Source organism: Pleuronectes platessa, chromosome 3 (genome assembly GCF_947347685.1).
Source record: "Pleuronectes platessa chromosome 3, fPlePla1.1, whole genome shotgun sequence".
Classification (NCBI taxonomy): Eukaryota; Metazoa; Chordata; class Actinopteri; order Pleuronectiformes; family Pleuronectidae; genus Pleuronectes; species Pleuronectes platessa.
In genome coordinates this window covers 17,968,197-17,994,446 of record NC_070628.1, presented here as the reverse complement: position 1 = coordinate 17,994,446, position 26,250 = coordinate 17,968,197, and the positions used below count along the sequence as shown (strand labels likewise).

The 26,250-nt window shown below is 42.1% G+C and overlaps 3 protein-coding genes across 5 annotated transcripts; all 3 read left to right on the top strand.

Annotated features, from left to right (window-relative positions):
* The first annotated feature begins 183 nt into the window (after positions 1-183).
* On the top strand, positions 184-7,623 carry LOC128436673 (probable ATP-dependent RNA helicase DDX5). Its single transcript, XM_053418479.1, has 13 exons — positions 184-416; positions 1,401-1,581; positions 1,746-1,842; positions 2,125-2,258; positions 2,718-2,783; positions 3,418-3,559; positions 3,728-3,888; positions 4,037-4,209; positions 4,295-4,405; positions 4,535-4,596; positions 4,698-4,757; positions 6,217-6,438; positions 6,807-7,623. The coding sequence occupies exons 1-13, from the start codon at positions 376-378 to the stop codon at positions 7,259-7,261; spliced, it is 1,905 nt and encodes a 634-aa protein (XP_053274454.1). The 5' UTR covers positions 184-375; the 3' UTR covers positions 7,262-7,623.
* Positions 7,624-8,331: 708 nt separating this feature from the next.
* polg2 (polymerase (DNA directed), gamma 2, accessory subunit) lies at positions 8,332-13,462 on the top strand. The gene is made up of 8 exons (XM_053418668.1): positions 8,332-9,138; positions 10,085-10,190; positions 10,426-10,531; positions 11,255-11,440; positions 12,068-12,205; positions 12,355-12,435; positions 12,931-13,031; positions 13,140-13,462. Exons 1-8 carry the CDS (start codon positions 8,610-8,612, stop codon positions 13,303-13,305), a joined length of 1,413 nt encoding a protein of 470 aa, XP_053274643.1. The 5' UTR covers positions 8,332-8,609; the 3' UTR covers positions 13,306-13,462.
* Positions 13,463-14,032: 570 nt separating this feature from the next.
* On the top strand, positions 14,033-23,429 carry srp68 (signal recognition particle 68). Of its 3 annotated transcripts, XM_053417935.1 has the most exons (16): positions 14,033-14,179; positions 14,569-14,635; positions 15,436-15,549; positions 15,890-16,085; positions 16,218-16,300; positions 16,441-16,550; positions 16,706-16,785; positions 16,940-17,080; positions 19,147-19,245; positions 19,403-19,467; positions 20,009-20,162; positions 20,402-20,496; positions 20,791-20,920; positions 21,003-21,078; positions 21,207-21,259; positions 21,383-23,429. In XM_053417935.1, exons 1-16 carry the CDS (start codon positions 14,092-14,094, stop codon positions 21,608-21,610), a joined length of 1,779 nt encoding a protein of 592 aa, XP_053273910.1. In that variant the 5' UTR covers positions 14,033-14,091; the 3' UTR covers positions 21,611-23,429. The 3 variants fall into 3 exon arrangements, with proteins under 3 accessions (XP_053273910.1, XP_053273911.1, XP_053273912.1); XM_053417936.1 differs by lacking the exons at positions 14,033-14,179; positions 14,569-14,635; positions 15,436-15,549; ... (3 more) ...; positions 16,706-16,785; positions 16,940-17,080 and adding an exon at positions 17,095-19,031; XM_053417937.1 differs by lacking the exons at positions 14,033-14,179; positions 14,569-14,635; positions 15,436-15,549; ... (3 more) ...; positions 16,706-16,785; positions 16,940-17,080 and adding an exon at positions 18,888-19,005.
* Positions 23,430-26,250: the final 2,821 nt, after the last annotated feature.

Below are 26,250 nucleotides of genomic sequence, written 5' to 3'. Positions count from 1 at the left end.
CTGTGTTTTAAAAGGTACTTTACAAATACATGCGTTATTATCATTAATTTTTTCACACAATGAAATCAAATTTTTCCCATTCATATTCGAACTTGAATCACTGTTTGTACGTAGACCATCAGTATACGGAAGTAAAATAGTACCACGACGTGTGACGCATGCCGCGGTCTGAGGCGCAATGATACAGGGGTGAGCCGCCTCCTCTGACGTCACATCCGTCTCTGCAAACTGACTCTTAACTGCCGGCATTTTATTTTTATTTTCCCTGTGCCAAGCCGCAGCTCATAGATTAATCTCCTGGTTTGTTGTTCGGCGACAGTGTCACAGAGAAAAACAAAGGTTGTTGTTTTTTTGCCAACGGTAGACTGCTACACAATGCCCGGGTTTTCAGACAGAGATCGCGGCAGAGATAGAGGGTAAGTCAGCTGTCAGCTCCGTGTTTCTTAACGCTAGCCAGGGTTAGCCGCTGAGCTAGCGGCATCGCTGTCACGGCTGTATTCGACCAGACACATGACACGCCAGTAGCTGTTATTTAACCGACCAGGTGTATTACAATGAAGGCGAAACCCGTTCTTGTGTGGTCCGGCGGCCCTGAAGTGACACGACGTATTTGCAAATATTTTCCTGTCCCCAGTCGGTTGGAGGTAAAATGGCAGCTAACGACGCCTCTGTGCGCTTTGCTCGGCAGCCGACTTGTTGTCTGCCCGTGTGACGCAGTCATGTCTCTGGCTTCCCCCCCCCCCCTTCGTCACATGGACCGCTCAGCAGCCCAGGGTTATTGTTGTTGTTGCCTGAAGCCCGTCACGTCAAACGGGTTACAGTGAAATGACTGAGTGATGTTGCCGTAACTGCATCTGTGAATCAGCTCTTTGGTTGACGGGCACTTTTTGAATTAGATCACGTCCAGCCAGGCTTCTTTTTTTTTTTTTCAAAGGTTTTATTCAGAGTTGCCAGAGATGCACAATGTTTGTATTTTAGTTGTTTATTCTTCACTTCCACGTTTGGCCTCAAGGGTGAAGATTTGTTGTCATTATGCTATGAAACAGGGAAGAGAGGATTTGAGCCGTTGAATGAAGCAAGTGAGGAAAGGACACTCCAGTGATTCAGTCTTGCATCTATCTATACTAATTCCAGAAATGTCTGTGAATATGGAACGCTTATCATGTGAGCGCGAGGACAACAGATGAAGTAGCTCTTCTTCTTGTTAACATTTTGATTTGATTTGTTGCTCACATGGTGTCCACAGGTGTCTGATTATTGACCACAATGGAGTATAACTGAGGCCATGAACTTCAACTCCTAGTAGAACTACCCATGTCTAGTTAACTGGCCTTTTAAGTAGTGCATCGATGCAACGCTCCATCTGTGCTTTTCTTACATGCTCTTTTCTAATGCACAAGGTATGGTGGGGGACCTCCTCGTTTTGGTGGTGGTGGAGGAGGCAACAGAGGTGGACCTCCTTCTGGAAAATTTGGCAACCCTGGTGAGAGGCTGCGGAAGAAGCACTGGAACCTTGATGAGCTTCCCAAGTTTCAGAAGAACTTCTACCAGGAGCACCCAGATGTCACCCGCAGACCAGTTGTAAGAATGGCTTCCCCCCTGTTTCATTTGTTAGACTTACGATATATACTAATTATGTTACATATGTATGACATTATCTATAACAGATGTTTGCCAGTGCACCCTTTTTTCTTTTCTTACTCAATGTGTTATTTTTTTATTTGAATTTTTTCTTCCCACTCCAGCAAGAGGTTGACCTGTACCGAAGAACTAAAGAAGTTACAGTCAAAGGCAGAGAGTGCCCCAAACCAATTATGAAATTCCACGAAGCTGCATTTCCAAGTGAGTAGAAACCCATGCTCCCAAAAGTCCTTTTTACCGAAATATATAAATGGTCAGTGACAAATAATTGTTGACATCATGAGAAATTCAAGAATGTTATAAAAACATTTTTTAAATGCATACATTGGGTTTGTTAAAACTTATATTTTGTATTTATGTTTTTTTTTTTTTTTAAAGACTGAAAGGGCCTTAAAATGTCAAGTGTTGTAACCTCAAAATAATGAATGAACGGTGAAAACACCTCAAATAGTCTTTGACTGGACTTCTATCTTATTTTTCCAGGCTATGTCATGGATGTTATCGCCAAACAAAACTGGACTGAACCAACCTCTATTCAGTCTCAGGGGTGGCCAGTTGCTCTTGGTGGCAAAGACATGGTTGGCATCGCTCAGACTGGATCTGGAAAAACCCTTGCAGTAAGTGAATTTTTTTTTCTCCTTTATGATTTTCCAAAAACGTTCTGCTCGGCACAAACAAGATCAATTTGTGTCATCTCTTGTTTGAATCCCAAAGTTGTTGAGACATAATACCACTTCCTATATGCAAACCTTGTTCTGAGAAAGCAGTCCTTTATTGGACAGTACCAGGTATTGATGTAACCTCCTAAATGAGACCAAGAAACCAGGTACCGTTAATGTGGTAGTCATGGTCATGTGTGCTATGGATTTGGCATGGATATCACGTAAATATAATATATAATATATATATATATATATATTAAGAGACCTTTGCAGCTTGAAATCGACCCTGCTGATCATATGGAAATTACTTCTCGGCAGGAAGTCCTTGGTTTTGATTTACACTGGTGCAATGTTTTGTGTTACAAATTCAAGTTGCATCTAGAATTCAGTCTTGTTTCTTTCCTTTTTTTATAGTACCTTCTGCCTGCAATTGTGCACATCCAGCATCAGGCATTCTTGGAGCATGGAGATGGACCTATTGTAAGTACACATCAATACATTCTGTTGTATTTTGTGATTAGCACAGGATGATATGAACAGATATTGATTCTTTCATTATTCAATTATTTCACTATTTTTCAATGGTCAAAACATTTTAAAGCTAGTAAAAATGTACAACTGAAGGCCAAGCTGATAATCAGCAATATGCCCACACTACTAAATATATTGACCTGTAAATGATTTAAGTTCCACCTTTTGCTTAAAATGGGATATTATGCAAATACTAAATCAGAATCCAGTGCTACTTTTTGTCTAGATTCTTTGTTTCGTTTGGTTGCAAGAAGTTTTTCCCCTTGGTGGACAACATTTCCTTATCGGTACTGTAGTATTGCGACAACAGCAGGCAGGTTTTGCTACCTTCTGTGAGGGAGCTGTTAAATTGCCTATGATCAGGGCATGCTGTACAAGGGTGCAGCTTAAGCAAGCAATACTTGCTTTTCCAGTTCTAATGAGTATTTGTGCCTTTGGCCTGGAAGAATGTTCATTGTTTTACATAAGTTGAGAGACACACTTCACATTCTGCTGCAAATATGTAGTATTGTATGTATGTTTTTATATATATATATTAATGTTATTTACTTGAAAACAAAACATGTTATTCCTCTTTCTTCAGTGCTTAGTGCTGGCACCAACCCGTGAGCTGGCTCAGCAGGTGCAACAAGTGGCTGCTGAATACGGCCGGGCCTCCCGTCTCAAGACCACCTGCATCTACGGGGGTGCACCCAAAGGACCCCAGATCAGGGACCTTGAGAGGGGTATGTTCTGTATTATCATATAACTAAATTCATTTTGAATTACTTTAGTATTGCACATATGTTATCAATTTTGTTTGAAAAACTGTTAGTTGAGTTAGTGTCTGTATCAATGTTTTTTTCTCTCCAACTAAATAGAATTATTGTTTATTGCTTGTTCTGTTTTTAAAGGTGTTGAGATTTGCATCGCTACCCCAGGTCGGCTCATTGACTTCCTGGAGTGTAGTAAGACTAATTTGCGTCGTTGCACCTATCTGGTGCTGGATGAAGCTGACCGCATGCTGGACATGGGATTTGAACCTCAAATCCGCAAGATAGTTGAACAAATCCGGGTATGCTGATTTTTGTTTTTTACCTGCCACATTTAACATTTTGGAAACGGATGTGAAATAAGATTCTCACACAGAATTTGGTTGTTAATCCTCTTGCTACAAAAGCCTTTCTGCTGACACTGTAAGTCCTTTCTCTTTTCCTAACCAGCCAGACCGCCAGACTCTGATGTGGAGTGCCACCTGGCCCAAGGAAGTTCGCCAGCTGGCTGAGGACTTCCTGAAGGATTATGTCCAGATTAATATTGGAGCTCTTCAGCTCAGTGCTAATCACAACATCCTGCAGATAGTTGATGTTTGCAATGACATGGAGAAGGAGGACAAGTCAGTAGTTATCTTTTAGTATTAGTAGATCAATTAATGTGATGAGAAGAGGTTTGGCCTAACACTCTGTTGTACTCTCTGTTAGACTGCTCCGTCTGCTGGAGGAGATCATGAGTGAAAAGGAGAACAAGACCATCATCTTTGTGGAGACCAAAAGGCGTTGTGATGAGCTCACCAGGAGGATGAGACGAGATGGGTAAGGATCTCTACACCCACCCATTAAATGGATGTTTGTTCTTTTTTTAATCTGTAAAGTTCATGTTCTCATTGCTCCTACTTGTTGGCTATTGAACCCAAACCCACTGTGACAATTTGTTTGTCACAGTTGGCCAGGAATGGGAATTCATGGAGACAAGAGCCAGCAGGAGAGGGACTGGGTCCTTAATGGTGAGAAGCCAGCAACATTTTAAGAATATCGACAGGATTCAGGTGCACAGGGTGCCCTGTAATTTATATATAAAAAACATGTACTGTCTCTCTACCCTCAGAGTTCAGATATGGCAAAGCTCCCATCCTCATTGCTACGGATGTGGCCTCCCGCGGCCTAGGTCAGTATGCTATTGCGTAGCATCATGTCCTTATCAGTGTCACACTTATTTTAAAGAAAGAGGTTTTGCTTTCTTTAACTTCTCTATGCATTTTCTGAGTTTTTCTCACCTTAAGGTGGAGTCTTTGTGGCAGGCGCTAGGCATGACAAGTCCCAGGCCTCGAGAGGGAGAAGGATGACATATTGGAAGTGCTCAACTGGCTTGCCACCCAGTGGGCCTAGAGAGGCGAAAGCTCTTGTGTGCCAGTGATCTTCAAAAGGCTGTGTGGCTAAGCCTTTGTCTCTGATCTATGGTTGAAATACACACACATCTGTTCTCTATCCATGGATTTCACCTGACAAATGCCATCCAGCTGTTTCCAACTCAAATGTAAAAAAAAAAAGATATGCTTGATGGTGTGACTTTTGCCTTGCATGAAGTTGTGTTAGAGATCGCTGTATTGCAAGTCACTGGTTTGAGATTTGGAACAATTGTTACCTTTCGGAGCTCGTATCACTAAGCACGGGTGCTTGTGAGCCTCTCTTTAAGATTTCAGTTGTTTTCTTTTCCCATCAAAGTGCTGGATTTCTTGAAATGGAGAGAGCAGTTTGAAATATTGTGTCTGAAAATTGATGAGACCTGGCACATGTGTGTAGGGGATAGTGGGAACACCTAGTAAGAGGAAAAAGAGAATGAGAGCTCAAACCAAAGATCCTCCCTCGCCTGCGTTTTATAGTCATGTCGAGACCTGCCAACGAGAGACATTTTCTCAAGTGAACACTGGCTTCTTGGAAGATCTTGCCTTGATGAGACTGATGAAGGGTGTAGGGGGAATTGTTCTGTGCTCGCTGAGGGGTCCCACTGGGTTCAATGGTTGGGCCTTTCCTTTTTTCTTTTTTTTTTTTTTCTCAAGGGGCCCCTGTTCAAATTAGAACCTGGTCTATTTTGTCTTGGCAAGACATGCAGTGCGGCCTTAAATATCAAGCTTCTTTTGAGAGTGTACTGGGAAAAATGGACCTGCAAAAATGTACCGGTCAATGGTCCAATATTGGCAAATGAGGACGTCCCAGTGCATATCGTGGCCCAACTGCATAGAAGCTCCTGGATGTCACTTGACAATTTGTGGGGGATTTCGCTGCATTGGGAAAGGACTAGTGAATGCATACTCCTTTATGGTAAGACTTAAATCATTTTTTGTCTCCCTTGGTAAGAAAGGGGAGAGTGAATGTCTTTTGGATCTTTTTGATTATGGTAAGCAATTGGAGTGTGCTTCGTTTCTCTCTTCCCACAGTAGTATTCCCATGGAATAGATGTATACCCAATATTGTGTTGTTTTAACATGTTTCCTCCGCAGCCTTACAACCTTTTTTCCCCCCGGCCATCACAGTTGCTAACTTGTCCCTCTGATCTGGCTGTTGTGGTGTGCAAAATCCTGTGTGGCCTCCATGTTTTGTTTTGCCACACTGCAACACTTTCACAGATGTGGAGGATGTGAAATTTGTCATCAATTATGACTACCCTAACTCCTCCGAGGATTATATCCACCGCATTGGACGCACAGCCCGCAGTCAAAAAACGGGCACAGCATACACCTTCTTCACCCCCAACAACATGAAACAAGCCAGCGACCTGATCGCTGTGCTCCGTGAGGCTAACCAGGCCATTAACCCCAAGCTGATCCAGATGGCAGAGGACAGAGGAGGTAACATCTAACAGATGTTGGCATTAATAAGCATGTTGGAATTATTTGCTGATTAAAAGTAAAGAATATCATATAACCCAAAGATCACACATACCCACTACATTATGTTTTCACAGCATCTAGTGCATAGAGAAAAGTTTTCAAAGCATGTGAGCGAATAAGAATTAAACAGTCAAAATTGTTCATAGAAATTGGGCAGCAGAACTCACTAATAATTGAATAGATGAGTGGACGGTATCTTTTACAGTTTTCAAAGTGTAGCCTGATCTTGCCAGCTTTCCAGGATATTGATGACTTCTTGTAGTTTCACTGTATTAATTGTTTGAATCCACTCTTCATTTCCCTTTTTTTGTCTTCATCTCATCCAGGTCGTGGAAGGGGGGGAAGAGGTGGCTACAAGGATGACCGTCGCGATAGGTATGGGGGTGGGAGGAGCAATTTTGGCGGTGGAAGCTACAGGGATAGGGAGAGCGATAGAGGGTTTGGCAGTGGGCCGAAGAGTACCTTCGGTGGCGGCAAGGCCCAAAATGGTGGTGCTTATGGAGGCAACAGTGGAAACTCTAGTGGCAGCTATGGCAACAACAATTATAGCAACAGCAACGGACAGGGTAATTTCGGTAATCCGGCAAACCAGGTGGGTGCCTTTGGTAACCAAAGCTTTCAGGGGCCCCCTCAGTTCGGGGCCATGCAGAGGGCTGCTCAGAATGGAATGAACCACCCGCCATTCCCATTCAACTCTCAGGCCCCACCACCACAGGCCCAGCAGGCTGCACCGCCACCACCCATGATGCCCTACCCAATGCCGCCACCTTTTCCACAGTAGATATGATATAAGCACAATATATGGGAACCAACATGATTTTTGTTTAGTCTTGAAATCTTACAGTATGACTAATATTATTATTATTAATGTTTACTCTGAACTGTTTTAACTTTGTTTTGCTTACAGCAGGGTTGGAATTATTCAATTAACCCAGAGCATTAAGTGGCGTCATAGACACGTCTCCTATAGTGCAACTATGATTGCTGCACTTTTCCTTGACTGATTTTGTTACATTCCTCAGTAATTTATTTTTACTAGGTAATGCAGTGTTTTCAGTTTGTGTTCAGTTTAAAGCGATGTTCTTGAAGATATGAAAAGGGTGAGTGTGGCCCTATTGAATAAAAAGAGACAATGGAAACTTTGTTGTGTTGTGTTTGTGTGGGATGTTTGGGTCTGATCCTTCATACAGTTTCTGCCATGGCCTTGGCCCAGAGCACGACCTGGGGTACTCCTGTGGAGTAACTCAAAATGCTGCCTGTTGCATGAACTGTTCAGATTTCCTGTGTATCCTGACATGAGTAAAGATGGCATCTCTATGTTTGGGTCCAGGTATTTGTTACCACTTCAGCTAATGAGCTGTTGCATTGTACAAAAACGTTAAGTTAATTATTTCATCTCACTGCTCCCATGTTTCCTTTTGATCTTCTACTAACACATGTTTATAGACAGTTAAACTGTATTGTTATATCATATGATTACATATTTAAGTGGGCAAAGAGAACAAATTGTAAAAAAAATTTAAATAATTAAATGAATCCTGCGCAGTTCAATTCTGCGCAGGAGGTAAATACAATTAATTTTTTTTTAATTAAATTAAAAACAAAACAAATGTATAAATGAAAAAAGATATCAAATTAAATTAAAAATATTCCTTACAATTTCAATAGGGCCTCACTGTGTCAGTGCCTGTCAGTGCTCGGGCCCCTAATTATTTAACAAATTAGCACAACTTACAGCGTAGACAAGGTTTCGTTTACATCTATGGATGTGGAACTTGACCAATAACAAGAAGAGATCTGCCTGAAATGCATTGCAACCCGGAAGTACAATTGTAACTTCCGGTTCATGCATCACGTGTATCTCCTGTGAAACTTGAAGTTCGTTCCGCCGCACTCATTGAATACAAACCATCAAACCAACGCAGTTTCTCTATTAGCGCTGACATGTGCTAACGTCTGCGGTATTTTCAGGCTGTTCGCGCTCAACAGATTGAGGAAGAGGCAGAGACTCGCCTCTCTGAGCGTCTGTTTGATGGGTAAACAAACACGATAAGGAACGGGCAGATGAGGATCCTTCCTTTCTATAGACGATCTTTGGACACTGGGACCAGTCTCTGGAGCTTATCGCCATGGCCACACACTGTGTCAGACACTGTGTCACACGCCTCCACACACTGCGTACGGTCCTGTCCACACACGCCTCCTCATTGAAAGCCTCGCAGCGGCGTGTAGCCGGTGTCCTGCGGCCCACCAGGGGGCGCTGCAGCTCATCGGGCAGCGGAGATGTGGGTGAGGTGAGGACACTTCTGCAGCTCTGTGTGGACAGACACTTCGTCTCACCCGGTCACACCAACACCGAGCTGTTCGGCCGCGGGCTGAGCTGCAGCTATGGGCCCCTGGGCATGGAGCTCAGGAGGAACCTGCTGGAGCAGTGGTGGCTCTCAATGAGCCGGGCCAGAGCTCAGCTGTTTGGGATAAACACCCTGAGCAGCAGCCGCAGGGACGGAGACACCGAGGCAGGGGGACAGCTGAGGATGGTTCAGCCTGAGAGTTTAAGACAAATATTTGAGCAGCAGCATCTGAGCAAGGAGCAGATGATCCAGGAGGTGCATACGCTCCTTCAGAGGTCCCCATCCGTGAGAACAAACCTACTTCAAGGTGAACTGCTGCATGACGTGTTCCACTAGTCTTCAGTCTGTGTGTTAAGACATCAAATTCATCCATTCAAAATGTTCATATCCTGTATCATGATGACTGTGCACACCATTGCGGCAGTGGAATGGCCCCTCCAGCTCAGCCAGTGCACTTACTGATCTGAGGTTATTACTACTGCACCACTCAAAGAGCAGCTTCAGGCTCAGTTTGCTTGGAGTTGGAGTTTTTCTCTTCTGTTGGATGAGGTTTTTCATGAAAGCTTCAACAAGAACAAGCTTCAGCAAAAAATCCTCCTATCATGTGGCTGAAAGGGATAAAAGCTAGAGCTCAACTGGTGTGGATTTTAAGAGGAGATGCTGATACTGATATTTAAGTGTACAAGTCAATAATTTCTCATACAAATTTATCACCAAAATTCATTAAAAAAAATAATATTGGCATTGATTCCTAAGATGTCGTTATTAAACCTGTAGGACAGAAATATCTGCTTAAGCCTTTCTAGTTAAGTGGTAGCTAAATAGTTTCATGGTTTAACCATACACCTTCTTTTAAATAACTATGAATAAAAGGAAAACACAAGTGTATATATAGAACTACATTTTTTTATTTAAACCAAATTTCACTTTTCTGAATTGTTTATTCTGTATAATAAGTTTCATATCTGTAAACATATAGGCCTTTCTAAAATGTCAAAAAATATTCATAATGACCTATCTTTATTGGCAAAACGATAAATCAGTCAAATCTTTTAAAATCTGAATAAGATCCAAGTCACTGGTTAGAGCCAATATTGCAAATGCTGCGATACAGCATTAGCGGCTACAATCTAGTCTTGTAAATGTTTAAAAAAGTTATGAATTTTTGAGTTTCAATATTCATTTACACCCACATTTGTAAACCTAGGGCCCAACTTTATTAGGATTTTAACGAGGTCTGGGTCTTCTGCTAGGTGCCTTGGAAGAGTTTGTCCCCTCGGTGGAGCTGGTGAACAGGAAGTTGCCTTTCGGCCTGGCTGAGACTGGTCTGTGTTTTCAGCCCTCAGACGGTTCTGGTTGGTGAGGATTCATCTTCGTCCGTTTGTCTCTGTGGGTGTAGACGCACGTTTATGAAATAAAATACATGATTGGAAATATTCTTACACAGTTTCATTCTCAGGCTGCACACAGTCTGTAGTCCAGGCTATCACCAAACCAAGCTTTATTTCATAACAGAATAGTACTACTTCAACATAGTTAAGTGTTCTACTTAAGTGCTACTGTAGTTATACAGCATCTGCTCTTTTTCGACCAGCCCTGCTGAGGTCACCCAGGCGTCTCTGGTGTGGTTCTGCTCTCCTCGCACCTCTTCCCAGTGGCTTGATCACTGGGCACGACAGAGGTTGAAATGGTGGAGAAAAGTGAGTATTGTTTGGAGTGCTACATCATTAAAGTCCTACTTGTGTAATTTTGTAGCCAATTTGGTGTTGTCCTTATTGATGCTCTCTTTAACTGTAGTAGAACGCATAGAAATTGCACAACCCCCACTCAGGATTTAAAGAAACAATATCAACTTCTTCAGTTTCCACTCTGCTAAAGGCTGTTTTCATCAAATCATTTTCTAAACAAGGAATTCTGTTGTTGTCTGTGAAGTCAGAAGTAACGAGGCATAGCACAGACGATGTTTCATTGTATTCGAAGAGAACAGATCTTCAGCATTCCTCAGACAAACACATTTTGGTCTCAGTGTAGTTATATTATGTGTATCTGATTATTATTCTTATTATTCTCATATTAGATATGTTAAGTAGATGTTACAAGCCCCATTCCCTGAGGGTCAAGATCGGTAATAAACATTTGCTTTGTTTTAAAAGACTATATTTCAGAGGCACACTTTACCACCCCTCATTTTATTTCAAATTAGAAGATAAAGTGTAGTCTGTGCTGAAACCTTTAATTTCCCCCATAAACGGATATTTTTTGAAATTCCTCAGTTGAGTATCAAAACTAGTTTTACAATTTCACGATTTTCTCAAGATTTTTGGAATCCCAATGGCTGCATAGTCAAGAAAGCATATTGAGGACTACATCAGGATAACATAACACATTGTCTTCTTCTTCTCCCTCAATCCATCCTTGTCCAGTTTTCCCTGTCACCCTCCGACTTCAGCAGCAGCGAAGTCCCGGCAGATGAACTTGTGGGGGCGGCGTCTCGCGGTGTGAGGATCGTCTACAACTTCCCATGGGGACCAGCGCCCCTGGAGACACTGTGGAACCAAGGAGATGCTGAGCTGCTGCAGACACACAAAGGAGTCTGGACAAAACTGCAGGTCCGTCCACTTCTTGATGTGGACACAACCTTGTTTATAGGAGCAATCTCACACGGCTGCTACCCTTGTCCTGTCAAGCTGCTTCTGCTGAACACTTACTTTGTGGTTGCACCATAAATATAACTTATTAACCAGACTAATTTGCTCCTTATTAATATTATCTGATTGATTATAATAATTAGTATATGCAGAAATCAAGCAAAGAAACGCACAAGTATAATTAATAAAATGAAAAAAAGGCTGCATCCCATTTAACCTTGCCACTTCCAGGGGCCTGGAAATGTGCATGCTGATTCACTGGTTTGGTTTACTGGTAAATTTTTGCTATTATTGGTAAATCCTGTTTAGTTTTTTCTTGCAATGACAAGTCAAATATGTCTGCAGAGAAATGCCCTATTGTGTGTTTCCAGGTAAAAATTATGATTCATGTTGAGAATAGACTCATTGTTAATTATTTAGGTCACAGTGTGAGATCTGGTTGATTAGATGTATTCATCTAAAATATTCAGATTGGGTAATATTGAACTATAAGGAAAAAACTATTCAATTAGCTATCTCTCAATTGTTGTTGTGTTTTTTCTAATGTCATCCCGTTCTGTGTAATTTGTTCTGAAAAAACTATTTCAGTGTCGAAACGGGCGCAAGTCGGTCCCTCACGTCGTCTCCGTGACCGGGAACATGGACCGAGGTTTGATGGCCTTTCTGTCCAACTCGCTGCAGCTGCTGAAGAAAGGAGACAGCAAGCAGAGGCTGCCGCAGAGAAAGGTAATGATGCTCGACAGCTGAGCCACATTTGAAAAAAGACAAGAAAAAAAAGCAGATATCTAATTATGTTTGGTCCTCATAATTTCATCATGTATCCGTCTTTTATTCTGCCATTCCGTCAATGAGCTTTGGTTCTCCATTGATTTCAGGTTCTGAAGTTGCATCCAGTGTTGGCTCCAGTCAAAGTGGCTTTAGACATTGGCAGAGGAGGAACTATGGAACTGAGACAGGTCAGAGAAACTTTTATGCCCTCTCCCAATTACTCTCCCTTGGCCCTACCTCTAGATCTGTTTTAGGGTTATTTGGAGAGATTTCATGCTTACGTTTATGAACATTTGATCCACTGCGGTCACCATCTTGACTTGCTTCGTGAACCACTAAGGATTTTCCGTCTACCCTTTCAATTTTTGGGGGGTCCTGAACACACTACGGTTGAAGGGTTGTTTGAAGGGCTAGTAGGCCACTACCCCTACATCACATAGAGAAATGGGACAACACTTCCCCTTCAAGGTCATGTGCAAAGTGTGCGTCCGTGCAGCCATCAACAGTATTTCGCATGCTTGGCTGACTTTTACATATTTCTACAGGTCCTGCACATTAATGGGCAGAGACTTGCTGCTGATTGAGAGAGAGAACCTAGTTTGACTCCTCAAATTCTGAACGTCATGTTCAAAAACATTTGACAGTGAGATTTTCATGGCATGTCCCTTTTGTGTGTTTTGTAGGTTTGTGAAGGCCTTCTGCAGGAGTTCATGGAGTCTAAGCTCTCCGTGTGGCCCGGGTACCTTGAAACTGTGCCAACATCTATGGAGCAGCTGCACGCCAAGTAAACAACTACTCAGTGTTGTAATTGAAGCAGAGAAAGCAAATGAGAGATGTTTTGCCTGCTTCAGAGTCAACATCTCTATCTGGTCTCTGTGTCATTGCACTGTAGGTACGATGAGATGGGAGTGCTCTTCACCGTGGTGATCAGTGACAACACGTTGGAGAGTGGACTCCTTCAGGTCCGCAGCAGAGACACCACCATCAAAGAAACCATGCACATCTCTGAGATCAAGAACTTTCTCTCCAGATACATTTCTGCTGCCGACAAAATCTGAATGGACGACTTGTTGGGCGAAACCAAAAATGGCAGATTGAATATTGTATATATAAAACTGAATATTGTGCTGTCTCAATTCTAGACACACAACTATTGTACATCTGCAAGTGCTGAACAGTGAATGTAATAAAAATAAAACCTTTTTATCAGTGTGACCCAAGCGGAAACTGTGGATTTGACTGATGGAGGGACTCATCACGACTTAGTTCTGAGTCTATGTGCACACACCCATTGTGCAGCATGTACTTACCATCTCTTACTGGGTGTAGCTTAAGGACTCTCTCATCCTTCAGCCCAAATGCAAAGAGGTGGAAAATATTATGTTTTCAACCCTGTCCTGTTGCTTGCAAGATTACACATAAAACAACCACAAGGATTTCCACAAAACCTAGAGTCAGGATGTGGGTCAGGGTGCAGATTTGTTTTTATTGCTTTACTTAATAACATTGAGAGATTTGTTACATTTAGGGACCTGAAATCAATGAGTGACATTTGGCACTGTTGGGCCTTGGGGAGGTATGTGTGCTCTCTCTCTGAGAGAAAGAGAGAGATCAGCCTTTTATATTGTTTTTTTTTTTTTGGTGTATTTTCTGTCAGTGATTCATCTTCATGTGTATGATTCCGTTTATCTGTGTCAATGCTTAAAAAGAAAAATATTTTTTAAAGGTTAGAAAACGTACCACATAAATCTCGCGAGACTGGAACACAGTCCTGAGATTCCCTGGCTCCACTTGTGACTGAGCATGTGTGAGCGTTAGCCCCGCTTAGCAGCTAGCATCTAGACATGGCCGCGGACAAGCAGAACGAAGGGAAAGTTTCCCTCACGGATGAAAACAAAAAGAATTCGTCGGACGGAGGACTCGGACTGGAGAGTATCCTTTGCAGCAGCAGACGAGAAACGTCCTTTTCTCTTATTTGTAATTCTGTGTTGAAGCTGTGTTGGACTCCGAAGCTACTGTTAGCTTCTTAGCTAGCTCAGTCAGAGGATAACGTTTTATAGGCGACGTGTCACAGTGAAGCAGGCGCTGAGAGGCGGATAGAAAAAAGCTGATTTACGAGACAGGTCAGGTAAAGAAGGATCAGCTGCCTGGATGTTAAGTAAAATGGAAATATTAGTTATTGTTTGGTGTGTTTTTATTTGCTTTTAACAGTTGTAGACTGTACTCAGGGCTGCCGGGCTCTGAACAGGCAGCGCTAACATGACTGACAATCACTCATTGACAGTGGTGATTCGATTTTGTCCCTTAACACTGAATCCCAGTCCTGCAAATCATCAAGGAGTCCCAGCAGCAGCATGGCCTCAGACACGGAGACTACCAGAGATACAGGTGAGTGACTCGCAGATGATCCAGGACCTGCTCCAACTGGGCTCAGCTGTCCACTCTTTACTATGGGGCTTCATGCAGAAGACATTCATAGATCTTATCTCTTAATCGGTAAACTGACTGTATTGGTTTCATTCATTTATTTTGATTTGTATATGTCACAGTATTTCTGTCTGAAACCAGATTCTTGATTTATAAATGGAGAGTAATGTGTGACTGTGTGGAAACCACTGCTGCCATATGGCTCAGTCACACTGCAGTGTTATAAATAGCTCATTGATTCTAATTGTTTGAAAAAAAAAAAAAAGCAGACACGAACTAATTCAGTTTAACTCTACCTTCATGTAGTTCATAATGTTTACCCCAGACTATTATAAATTCTTGAATACAGATACACTAGCCAAAACTTCAATATTAAACTGATCATTGAAACATCACATCGCTGAAGAAGTGTGCGACATGTGTTGCACACACTTGGGATAATGTCTGGAAAATTGGGTCAGCACATTGTCCCGTGTTTGCCTTTTAACATATGAACGATGCAGGGGAATATTTTCTGGGTTCGACGTGCTCTCAACAACAGGAGATTGTCCAGAGCGCTCAGGCGAGCTGTGGCTCCTGAGTAGAGCGTGCACGAGGCAAGACATGATGTATAGAGTCCTCTGCAGAAATCGCATATATTTTTAGTTTACAGCGCAACAACAGCAGCGACGGATTTCCCTGTTCATTATGAGAAACTGCGATTCAAATGTTCATTTATGATTTACTGTAATATTAACTTCTTTGTTTAACCATTTTTTCAGGGGCTACTGCTCTCGCAGGCTGCGTCGCCTGCGCAAGGCTCTTGGCTTCAAGATGGGAAATCGACACAAGTTCATTGGGAAGAAAATAACAGTCGAAATGCTTTCTGACAACAGGTGAGCAACTGATGATTTGAGTTGGTCACATGCTGTAAACTGGTGGCTCGTGACACAGAAATCCAAAATGCTGTGTGATTAATGGGAGAATGAGACGTCCATTTATCCTCAAGGATTTTGCTAAACCAAGTTGTGGTTAGAATAAATAGAGTAAATACACTGGTATGCTGAAGACTTGAAAATGTGATTTGTGTTCCTTTTTCCCCCTAATAAAAAACACCTGGAAGTAAAATTAACTTAAATTATAACTGATGTGTCCACTGAGATGATTGTTATAATATAATAATAATAGTATTGCAACCTACCTAACAACTGATTCATCTCCACCTCCGGCCTTCAGGTACCTATTGCTGGTGTTGATGGAGGCAGAACGTGCGTGGAGCTACGCCATGCAGCTGAAGCAGGAGGCCAATACAGAACCACGTAAACGCTTCCACCTGCTGGCACGTCTACGAAAGGCTGCCAAGCACAGTGAGAAGCTGGAGAAGCTCTGTGAAAGCCCCCGCGTCGATGCTAAGACCAAGCTGGAGGCACAGGTACGCAGGACGATTTGAATGCTCATTAATTATTAATAACATTATTGATACTTAGAATTAATTCAAGCCGTGCTTACAGGAGCAACATTTTTTACAACAGCCACTAATTATGGCAAATTTATTTGATTTCAGGCCTACACTGCTTACCTAGGTGGCATGGTAGAGTTTGAATTGCAGGAATGGAAGCTTGCCATGGAGGCTTTCAACAAGTGCAAGTGAGTTTTAACATCATTGCCATTTCTAATTGAAGTGGCAGAATGAGTACAGGCGCAGTGCCAGAGTAAGTGCACATGTGTTTGTCATCAGTGGGTTTTAATTAACTTCTAAAAACTAAACCATTTTCATGTCTTCTCAGAACAATCTATGAGAAACTAGCCAGTGCTTTCACAGAGGAGCTGGCAGTTCTGTACCGCCAGCGCGTGGACGAGATCTCACCCAACATCCGCTACTGTGCTTACAACATCGGTGAGTAACACTCCAATCTGATCCTACAACATAACGTAGCAAACATCTCCCAACACAGGCAAACAAGATCTCTCAACAGACTAACACCCGCACGCACGCGCAAACATACACACGCACAGTGTAACTACATTCCACCCCCCTCTCTCTGATTGCAGGTGATCAGAACGCCATCAATGACTTGATGCAGATGAGACTGACTGGTGGAGGAGGAGGCATGATGGCTGAGAAACTGGAGGTGAACACAGAAGTTGAAAATTAGTTCACAGGCTGAACATCAGTTATTTATCTTATATTGGTGATATCATGTTGGGGGCGGGATAGATTATTCTGGCATCCAAACATGTCAAACATGCCACCATATTTTATGTTTGGTTTTGTGTTTTCTTTAGTCCCTGATCACTCAGGCAAGAACCAAGCAAGCAGCCACCATGGGTGAAGTGGAGTGGCGAGGCCGTGTGGTGCCCGTCAAGATCGACAAGGCCCGCATCTTCCTGTTGGGTCTGGCAGACAACGAGTCAGCCATTGCACAGGCAAGTAGCTTCTAGAGATGAATTGTAAGCATTCATGTCTCATTTTGGTCAATTCTGATTTTCTTTTTAAGCCCTATAATAGACATCAAACAAATCTTTTAAACTGCTATTTCGTAGTGTTACTTTGTTCTCATTGCCTTGTATCCTGAAGCCAAAATCATGCATTCTGCATCAGCATGGATGCGGGATCTGTCTTGACCCAAAAATATGACAGACCTACCCATTGAATACAGCTATGTTGTGTTGAATCAGAGAGGTAATATCAATCAATCAATTAGATTGTATTTGTACAGCCCATATTCACAAATCACTATTTGTCTCATAGGGCTTTAACAAGGTGTGACATCCTTTGCCCTTAAGCCTCAATAAGAGTAAGGAAAAACTTTTAACGGGGTAAAAAGAACGGATAGAAGTGCAATAGATGTTAAGTTTAATGGAGAACTTCAGCAATATATATATCCAATTTAAAGTGGGACGTTAAAGAATGTAACACTACACCCAAATGTGCTTTGACGTGATTATAAAGCGGTTAAGAATTTGTTCTTCATACCTACATGTGCTACATAGCCTCAGTGTGCATATCCTTCTGGCATCAATGTGTCTCCTTCTCTGCAGAGGTGACAACAGCGATAAGAAGCTGGCCCATAGCCTGAGAACACCTTTTACACATTATATCCTTGTCCAGTTCCTTAAACTTTCAACAGGTGGCACTCTCCTCTTTACTGTCTCAAATGTACCTTCAGTGTCACAGCAGATTTTTCCTCCTGCATTGTCTGAGCCTGAAGGCTCAACACACCCTGCGGACACACCCATCACACCCAAAGTCACTCAGGTCTCTGGCATGCAGCCTCTCATCGCACGACTGCATTCTGTGCATTTCAACCCACACATGAATACAGGACTACACCCAGCAGGTCTCTGAGGACGGATCAGCTTTTAAATGAACTCTAAGGTCATTGTTAAGCTGCGAGTGGCCATGACTGAATGCACTTGAAACCAGTTGGAGATTGGCAATAATGATTATAGTTTCATATTTTTGACTTCAAGACAGAAAAGACCAAAATGATTCAGTATCCGGCTTGGGTGCTAATTCTCACTAATTGCTTGAAAGGCATAAATTTAAACCAACACTGAAGGAGTCCTCCTGTGTTGCACCCAAACCTCAGATGTTAGCCTGTGGGGACAGGAAACGGGTTTGGCCATACATCCATCTTCAAGCTCCATCGACACCAAACTTCCTCTAATTAGTTTATCTGTTAAACCCTCAATCTGAACAACAGGATACTCGACAGGTTGAGCTGGTCGTAAAGGGTGTTACCAGGGTGTTGGCACGAGTGTGCCTCTACATAACTTAAGCCTTTTGGGTGGATGAGAGCAGCACCATGAAACATCTATTATCAATTATCACCCTGAGGAATTTCCCCGCAACATTCTTCCTCTGATGAGATGTGCATTTTCTGCCTCTAAAGGCAAAATGAGTCGGTAACATCAGACACGTCGGCATACTGCCATTAATCACAGTGATGGCATTTCCCCCTTTTACACAAATCCCACAAAGCCTCCTCAACACAAACATGACATGTCCTTCAGACTCCAGGCGATATCATAGGACCACACAGGTGTATTGTCAGGGGGGGTGGGGGAAGGTGAAGAACAATCGTGTTTTTCAGAGAAATCTGAACCCTGAAACTCCTCCGTGTCTGATTGCTGATAAGTTGTGTTCAGGAATGTAGGGGCAGCCGGCCGGGCCACATACCTGTGACTCCCCCCCCCCCCACACTTTTTCACCGTCACATTCCGTCCTTTACTGTGGCTCTTTGTATTCAACTTCTACAATTTATGAATGCATAAATTATCTTTCAAGTGTCACATTAATCAGGTGGAAGGTTATTGTGAATGTCTTCGTTTCAGACATAATGGCCAGTGTGCGTTACCTTGTTCATCTTTAGGGGTATTGGTGGAACAAATTAACTTTAAAGGACTTTGTAAATTTGAGGTTTCAATGTTGCAGTTAGACATATTCATTAAGGTACACTATATAATTTATGACTGTTTCTGTTGTGCAGACAGCTAATGAGGAGACCAAAGAGCATCTCTATGAGACCCTGCTGGCCGAGTGCAGAGACACCATCCAGGCTGTGAGAGAAGAACTCAAGAGTGAGGCGGTAAGACAACACATTGAGGGTTTTATTCTGACCTATTGTCAAAATTATGACTTTGATTTACAGTTTACCGACAGTTATGATTTGTGACAGCAACAACAGGATTGTGAAAAATGTACTTCTTTTTTTTTTTTTAAAGCTATTTGAACTTTCATTGTAGAAGCAGCGCGAGAGAGGCACTGATGGCGACAGTGGTAAAGTGTCACACCTGCAGATCCTGCACAGGTAAAACAGACTTCTGTCAGAAATTGTGTTTGTGCTTGTTCAGCTGCGCTCAGACTACAGGGAGTTGAGGTTCCAGACTTGTTTTCTCCTCAAATTATCTATTCGATCGAACTGGGCTTAAATTGGCCAGCTCTGGACTTTGCATATTTTTGTCTTTTGAGGTCATCACTGTGTCAAACAAGGAGATTGTATAGTATTGTAGCGGAAACGTTTCTCCATTATAAATTTAACTGCCAGCTGTTTTCTCTAATTCCATTTTGTCCATAAAATTCAGAATTTGGTGAAAATTGTCATTGTAATGGTCTCTTTATATTCCTTGTTTTATCCTATCCGCTGTCCAAAACTCAAAGATGCTGTATTTATTATCATCAGAATACATACTAATTTGTTTGTTAAATGGCTTTTCTGATAAGAAGAAAAATGATTTTAATTCAGCCAGAGGTAACACATCAAGTATCCAGGCCTGTGTGTCCAGCCTCTGATACTTCTAACTGTCTCTTTGATGGGTGAAAAAAAAATGTGCTGTTGTCTTGTCTCTCAGTTACCTGACCTACATTAAGCTGTGCACTCTGGTGAAGAGGAATGAGAGCATGGCCCACACTCTTCAGGCAAAACTGAAGGAGCCCGAGACTGATGAGAGCAAGAGGGGCCCCCGTCCTCAGGACCTGATCCGCCTCTATGACATCATCCTGCAGGTAAATATCTTGATGCTGTTTATACTTTGATTTTTCGGGGGCGCTGGATGCCTGCACAAACAATTGCATTCATCTAAAGAATTTTACTCTAACCCTGGTTTGATTTTTGATCTGTGTTGTCGACACTCTGTATTGAACTATGACCGACAGTTTCTGTCACATTCTTCTCACCTTATTTTTCTTCACATGTCCGCACATCTCTGTCTCTCCCTCCCTCTTCTGTCTGTTATTCTCTCCAGAGTCTGGCTGAGCTCTCCACCCTGCAGGGTCTGGAGGACGACCACACCTTCCAGAAGGAGGTGTCCCTTAAGACATTAGTCTACAAGGCTTATAGGTCAGATACTTCGATTTTTACATGTTACGGCTGCATCTGATCAAAATAGTGTTTGTGAGGCAGTCTTTGCACCCATAATGTATATCTCTATCAGTTGATGCCATGTAGTCATGTGTTATTTCTTCACTAGTAGACACGATTTTCTGAAGCACCTTGACAGCATTAGTCTGTCTATGACCTTTTTTAAGTTGTTTCTATTTAACCTTTTATTTTTTTGATACACAGCTTTCCTGTACATTAATACTTACAATTATGTTGCTAATGCTGTGTTTATCTTCTGTTTTCCTCTTGCAGGTGTTTCTTCATAGCCCAGTCTTATGTGCTGGTGAAGAAGTGGAGTGAGGCGCTGGTGCTGTATGAGAGGGTGCTGAAATACGCCAAGGAGGTCCAGTCTAAAGCCAAGAACCTCAACAACAGCCTCAAAGTTTGTCAAGCACACAGCAGCAGTTTCAACCTCCCAGTTAGAAATCAGCCGTGTCATTAATATCCATTCTGAATTTCTGTAGGACCTCCCTGATGTTCAGGAGCTGATTGCTGAGGTCAATGCTGAGAAATACTCCCTTCAAGCTGCTGCCATTTTAGGTGAGGACACTTTTTGAACTGCCTGATTTCTCGCCAGCTCATTCATATTTACCATACAAGAACCCACAAAGCCTCATTCTATTCAGTGTCCTTCTGTGTCTAATCCTGAGGAATTGTTTGTGTTTTAGACACAGAGGAGACTGCTGAAGTTCCTTCTCAGCTGCAGGTGAAAGACAACAGGGTAAGAGAAGTGACACTAATATTATAAACATCCTTCATTTCAAATGACTAGAATAAGTTTAAAGTAGTTTAACGTGTTAATGTTCATTGATGTTGACTTTCTCACCCCTCCTCCTCCATGCAGCCCCTCTGCGAGCGCCTGGAGACCTTCCGCATTGACACCGCCCTCGTAGGAAAACATCCCAATCTGGTCCAGTTCCCCCCTGACTTCCAGCCAATCCCCTGCAAGCCCCTGTTCTTTGACCTTGCTCTCAACCATGTGGCCTTCCCACCGCTGGATGACAAGGTGGAGCAGAAGGGCAAGGGCGGTCTGACCGGCTACATCAAGGGCATCTTTGGCTTTGGCAGTTAAATCAAACCATCCAGGCTTCGGCCTCCACATGAGAACCACAAGGCCCAGAGTTTACCACAAACAACCAGAACTGGGTCAGTTGATGATTAGAATAATTTCTGTAACTTTAATTTTTTTGATTTGTGGTGCCTAAGTGCAAGATATGTTGAGTTGGCGCCTCTGGGGAAAGCACAGTGGGTCTTATCTTCGAAGAAACATGATAGAAAAGGATTGAATCATTTTCAAATGGCAATATGACCCAAGTCCACCTGTTGCCTCTATTAATACCAGGATGCATGGGCTTCCATTACTTTGAGCTGTGTAGCCATGGTCATGATGCCAACAGCGATGTTGTTAATCTCGAAATCTTGTCAGAGTAAACTAAGGTTCTTTGGCATCACTGGTAAAAAAAATCATTCTGTGTTACATAAGCGCCTTCATTTAATTGTCTTTTTTTTCTATGTGTTTCAGCATTGTTTCTTAAGTTTGACAAACTGAAACACAACATAGTTCAGCTGTGTTCCATCTTTTTCTTTCACCTTTACCATTGTCCCTCCCCTAACGCGACGCTCACTGCTGACAACTGCAGAAGTTAACTTTTCTGCTACTCCCTTGCTAACTTCTGGCCATCATCTCAGCTCCAGGGTTGTATGTCACCCCGGTCATGCAATGTGAGAGCAATGGCAGGTTGATTGGCAGGCGTACCTGTCTGTCACCAATCATTTCCTTCAGTCCAAATGAATGAAATGATCGTGCCTATTACAGTCCTGCGAGGTCAACACAGTGTTTTAGAGACAAATGACCAACCAGACCTTTTACCACATTACCTATGACACTACAGGCCAGTACTTCAACATGAAAACTACCTGAAGCTGCTGAAAAGCACAGGAAGTAAAATATCTTGACATGTCTGTTGTCCTGTTCTTTGTAATCTGCTGCTGAATCATATAAATGGTTTGCAGTTATGTTACCCCTTTAAACAGAGGACTGAAATATGAAAAGAGGTGTGGGAAGAACTGGGATACAGCTCGAGTTAAGTTTTGGATGCATCAACAGGAAGATGGAGGACGAAGCCATGAATCAAAGAGTGAAATGGTTGTTTTCAAAAAGTAGCTTAGTGATTCAATGTTTTAATTTATTAATGTCAGAAGCAGCATGCTATGTTTATGTTGCACTGTGTGACATGTGGTATTAAAAGTACCACAATGTCAGACAAGGGTCCAACAGCTCCAGCTCGCGTCCACGCAGAACTCTCATTGTTATCACCCCTCTCAAATGTTTTAGCCATGTTTCTTTCCCCCTACAAAACAGTGTCGTGATGACGAACATGATTCAGAACACGATTGTTCGTTATACTTGTTTTTATTTGATATTTTTTATTTACATAATATTACAACAGAAATGGATGGTCAGGACACGGTTTTTAGCAGCTCACTACCACCGCGCCTCTTTGTCCGTCATCAGTAGGACTAAACCATTAAAGCAACAGTTACATGTCTCTACTGTAGTGGCAGAAAATGTTTTGTCATTGGCTGTTTCTCAGTCATGATGTGGCATCAGATCATGTCTGCACGCCAAAGCCCTTCAATTCCTCTGATCCTTAGGGGACCTGCTTTTCTGTAGCTAGAGGATCGTTTCACTCACTCACATTGTGACATTGTGTTTTTCTTCCAAATTTTTATCAATGTGTTTCTTTTTCTCTCCTCCCCCTCTCTGTTCTTTGTTAATGAATTAAGACTTTGAACAGCCTGGAAAACGATTAGTTGATCAATAATTCCTATAATGAGAATGTATGATCTGAGTCTCCAGTTCTATCAATAAATATATTTGCACCAAACAAATAACTGGGCTCCTTGTGATTCAGAAGAATATGAAGATTTATAATATTCATCTTTGATTTTGTTAGAATCAAATGTAAAATCAAACCTCAAATAGTTTTATAAGAAAAAGGGGAACGTCTGAACGAAGGAAAAGTGTAAAGGTGTGTTTGTGTGTGTGACTTGTTTTGGGTGTGGTTGTCACCAGGAGTGCGTAGGATGCCATCGAAGGGTGTGAATGTGATAAGTTCAATTTACGTATATTCATTTCATGTAAGAATGAATAATAACATAGGTGTGTTTGTCACTGAAACACAACCTGAAAAGAAAATAGCTTTTTTCTACACAAAACATTTAAATTTACAAAAACATCTAATTAAGCCGCACTTGACACACACACACACACACACACACACACACACACACACACCAAGGACTCTATAAGGACTTTGAATCCCTACCTTATCATTTACATCATGTTACCACTATCCACACACACACACACACACACAGATCGTGTGCCTGGACGAACTTAAGATATTTGTGACGTGATGAAGTGGATTTAAATGCTTATCTGCAGGGAGAAACTTGATATGTGATACAACATTTTAATATTTCTAAATTGTCTCAATGTTGCTGGTTCATTTCACTGATAGAAAGAAATATATTTAATTGTTGACATCACTCAGATTCCCCCTGTTCAGCGCAAGGGAGACATGAAAAGGTCCAAGGTGCAATTCAGGTAACAAAGCTTTGTCAGATTTACTCTGTAAACCAGACAACCATGCTGTGTTTGTCTGCTGTGTGTAGTTAAGGAATAAGACTGACACACCCTTACCGTGTTTTCTTTGTGCCACACAAATAAATTCTTGCCATGTTTATGTTGCCCTGCGACCTACTAGTAACTTAAGGATGTTTCTGATTCATTTAGTTCATTTAGATTTATCCCCAGAGATACCTCTGACCTGACATCTTAAAGCAACTCTGACATCCGAAGTTGCCACCTTCTCTAGTGGTGTTTATCACTTTTAAAGTTCCTAAGTGTTAAAGAGCTTTCTCTGGGGATAGCAATGATAGTTTGTTGATTCAACATTACGATCCAATCTGAAACAGCAACTATTGGAGGCATTGTCCTCACATTCTGAGCTCACAATCATTGTCCCCTGAGGATGAATGGTAATAGCTTTGGTGATTCTCTGTTCGTTTATCATTATAATTTGGTCAAAATTTGAATGTCACCTACCAATGATGCTCATCAATTTCAATTGTGACTCGTGTTAACATCTGAGTGGCAAGTGTTAATAGACTAAACTAAGATGATTGGCATGAGCTGTGTCTCCATTCAGGGGCTGCATCCTTCGAAGGCTGCATTTGAAGTACAATCCCATAACACAGCGGTGTTCAGGTTATTGGCGGGTGACAACTAACGTCAAGGTGCGTTACCGAAAAATACTGGGCTGTCGTTTTTGAAAGGCTCATTCAAATGCGGCCGACAAATGCTTGCTTCCATCCCAGAGGAACAAAGGCAGCAACAGGTGCATCCCAGTAGGTAACAGCACAGACAAGTAACGAGACGTCCAATGCTTCGGTATCAAGCTCCAAGTCAACCGACCAACTAAGGGTTTATACGATCTGGTGACGGAGTCCAGACCGCCTTATTTCGACTAATCCGTCGCAGTTTACCCGGCCCACGAAGGAGGCCATCTTTGTGAGGCAGGTATACTGTTACATCTTTTGAAGGACACCATTATGGTGAACATAGCTATGATAAACACGTGGTAAACATAGCTATGGTAAACATTAGCATTGTCTTTGTGTACAACATTCGTGTTTAGACCAACGCACCACTCAATCTTGGTTTTATTTCTAACAATTAAAACTGGTTATATACCATTAACCATCTACTTGACCACAATGACGTGTTGAGTTTAATCGAGGTTTGAAATTTGAGGTCACCAAAAATGAAGAGTATCTGTTTTTCCAGACAGGTGGACGCACCCAGAGAGAGAGAGACTGTGTGACTGGACACATCAAAAATGTATGTTCCCCACTCTGCTGCAAAGAAAGCTGCCCAACTGCATTCCTCACCATGATTCCCTTTTGTTGATACGCTGCACAGTGACGCCCTGATCCTGAATGACTGGCATGTCGGCAGAAGGTACGCACCGGACTTTGCAAATAGTCTCTATCTCCCTTCTCTTCATCTGCCTAGTGACTATTGTGACATGTGCCTCTATATGGCAGCATTATGTAACAGTCTTCTCTCCATTGTTGACTGTATACACTGTGTGCGTGTTTGTAGCATCAAGTCGAACCGAGCCCTTGCTGAGGGTTATCACAGGTAACAGAGCAGGTGAAAAGCTCAATATTCATACAATCAGCCTTAGAGTTTAGAGTCATGAATAATAAAGAGAAGAAGGGAAGAGGATGGTTTTGAATCCAGTCACTGGCACATTTTAAAATGATACTTAAATGAGATTTTCAACAAGATGTTGGGAAACTTGACAAGAATAAAGGAATTTTTTGTAAATAGTTATAATGGTATATTTGGCAAGGAGTTTAGCCTCTGCCAGCTGTGGCTGGAGGCTTCACATTGTCAGTTTATCTTCCCTTTTTTAGAATGCGATTGGAGGGAATCTCCTCCAATTTACCCCAATCGTTCAGGGTGAACTCATTACATTTTAGAGGTCATAGGTTAAGGTCAATGAACCTTAAGGTCAAAGCTCATGAATTTAACATCTCAGGAGCGCCAGGAGGAAATGTGGTGGTGACGTTCAGTTGGACTCAGAGATGAACCAGTTGGAATTCTGTAGCCAAAGGTCAATGTCCCTGTGATCTCACAAA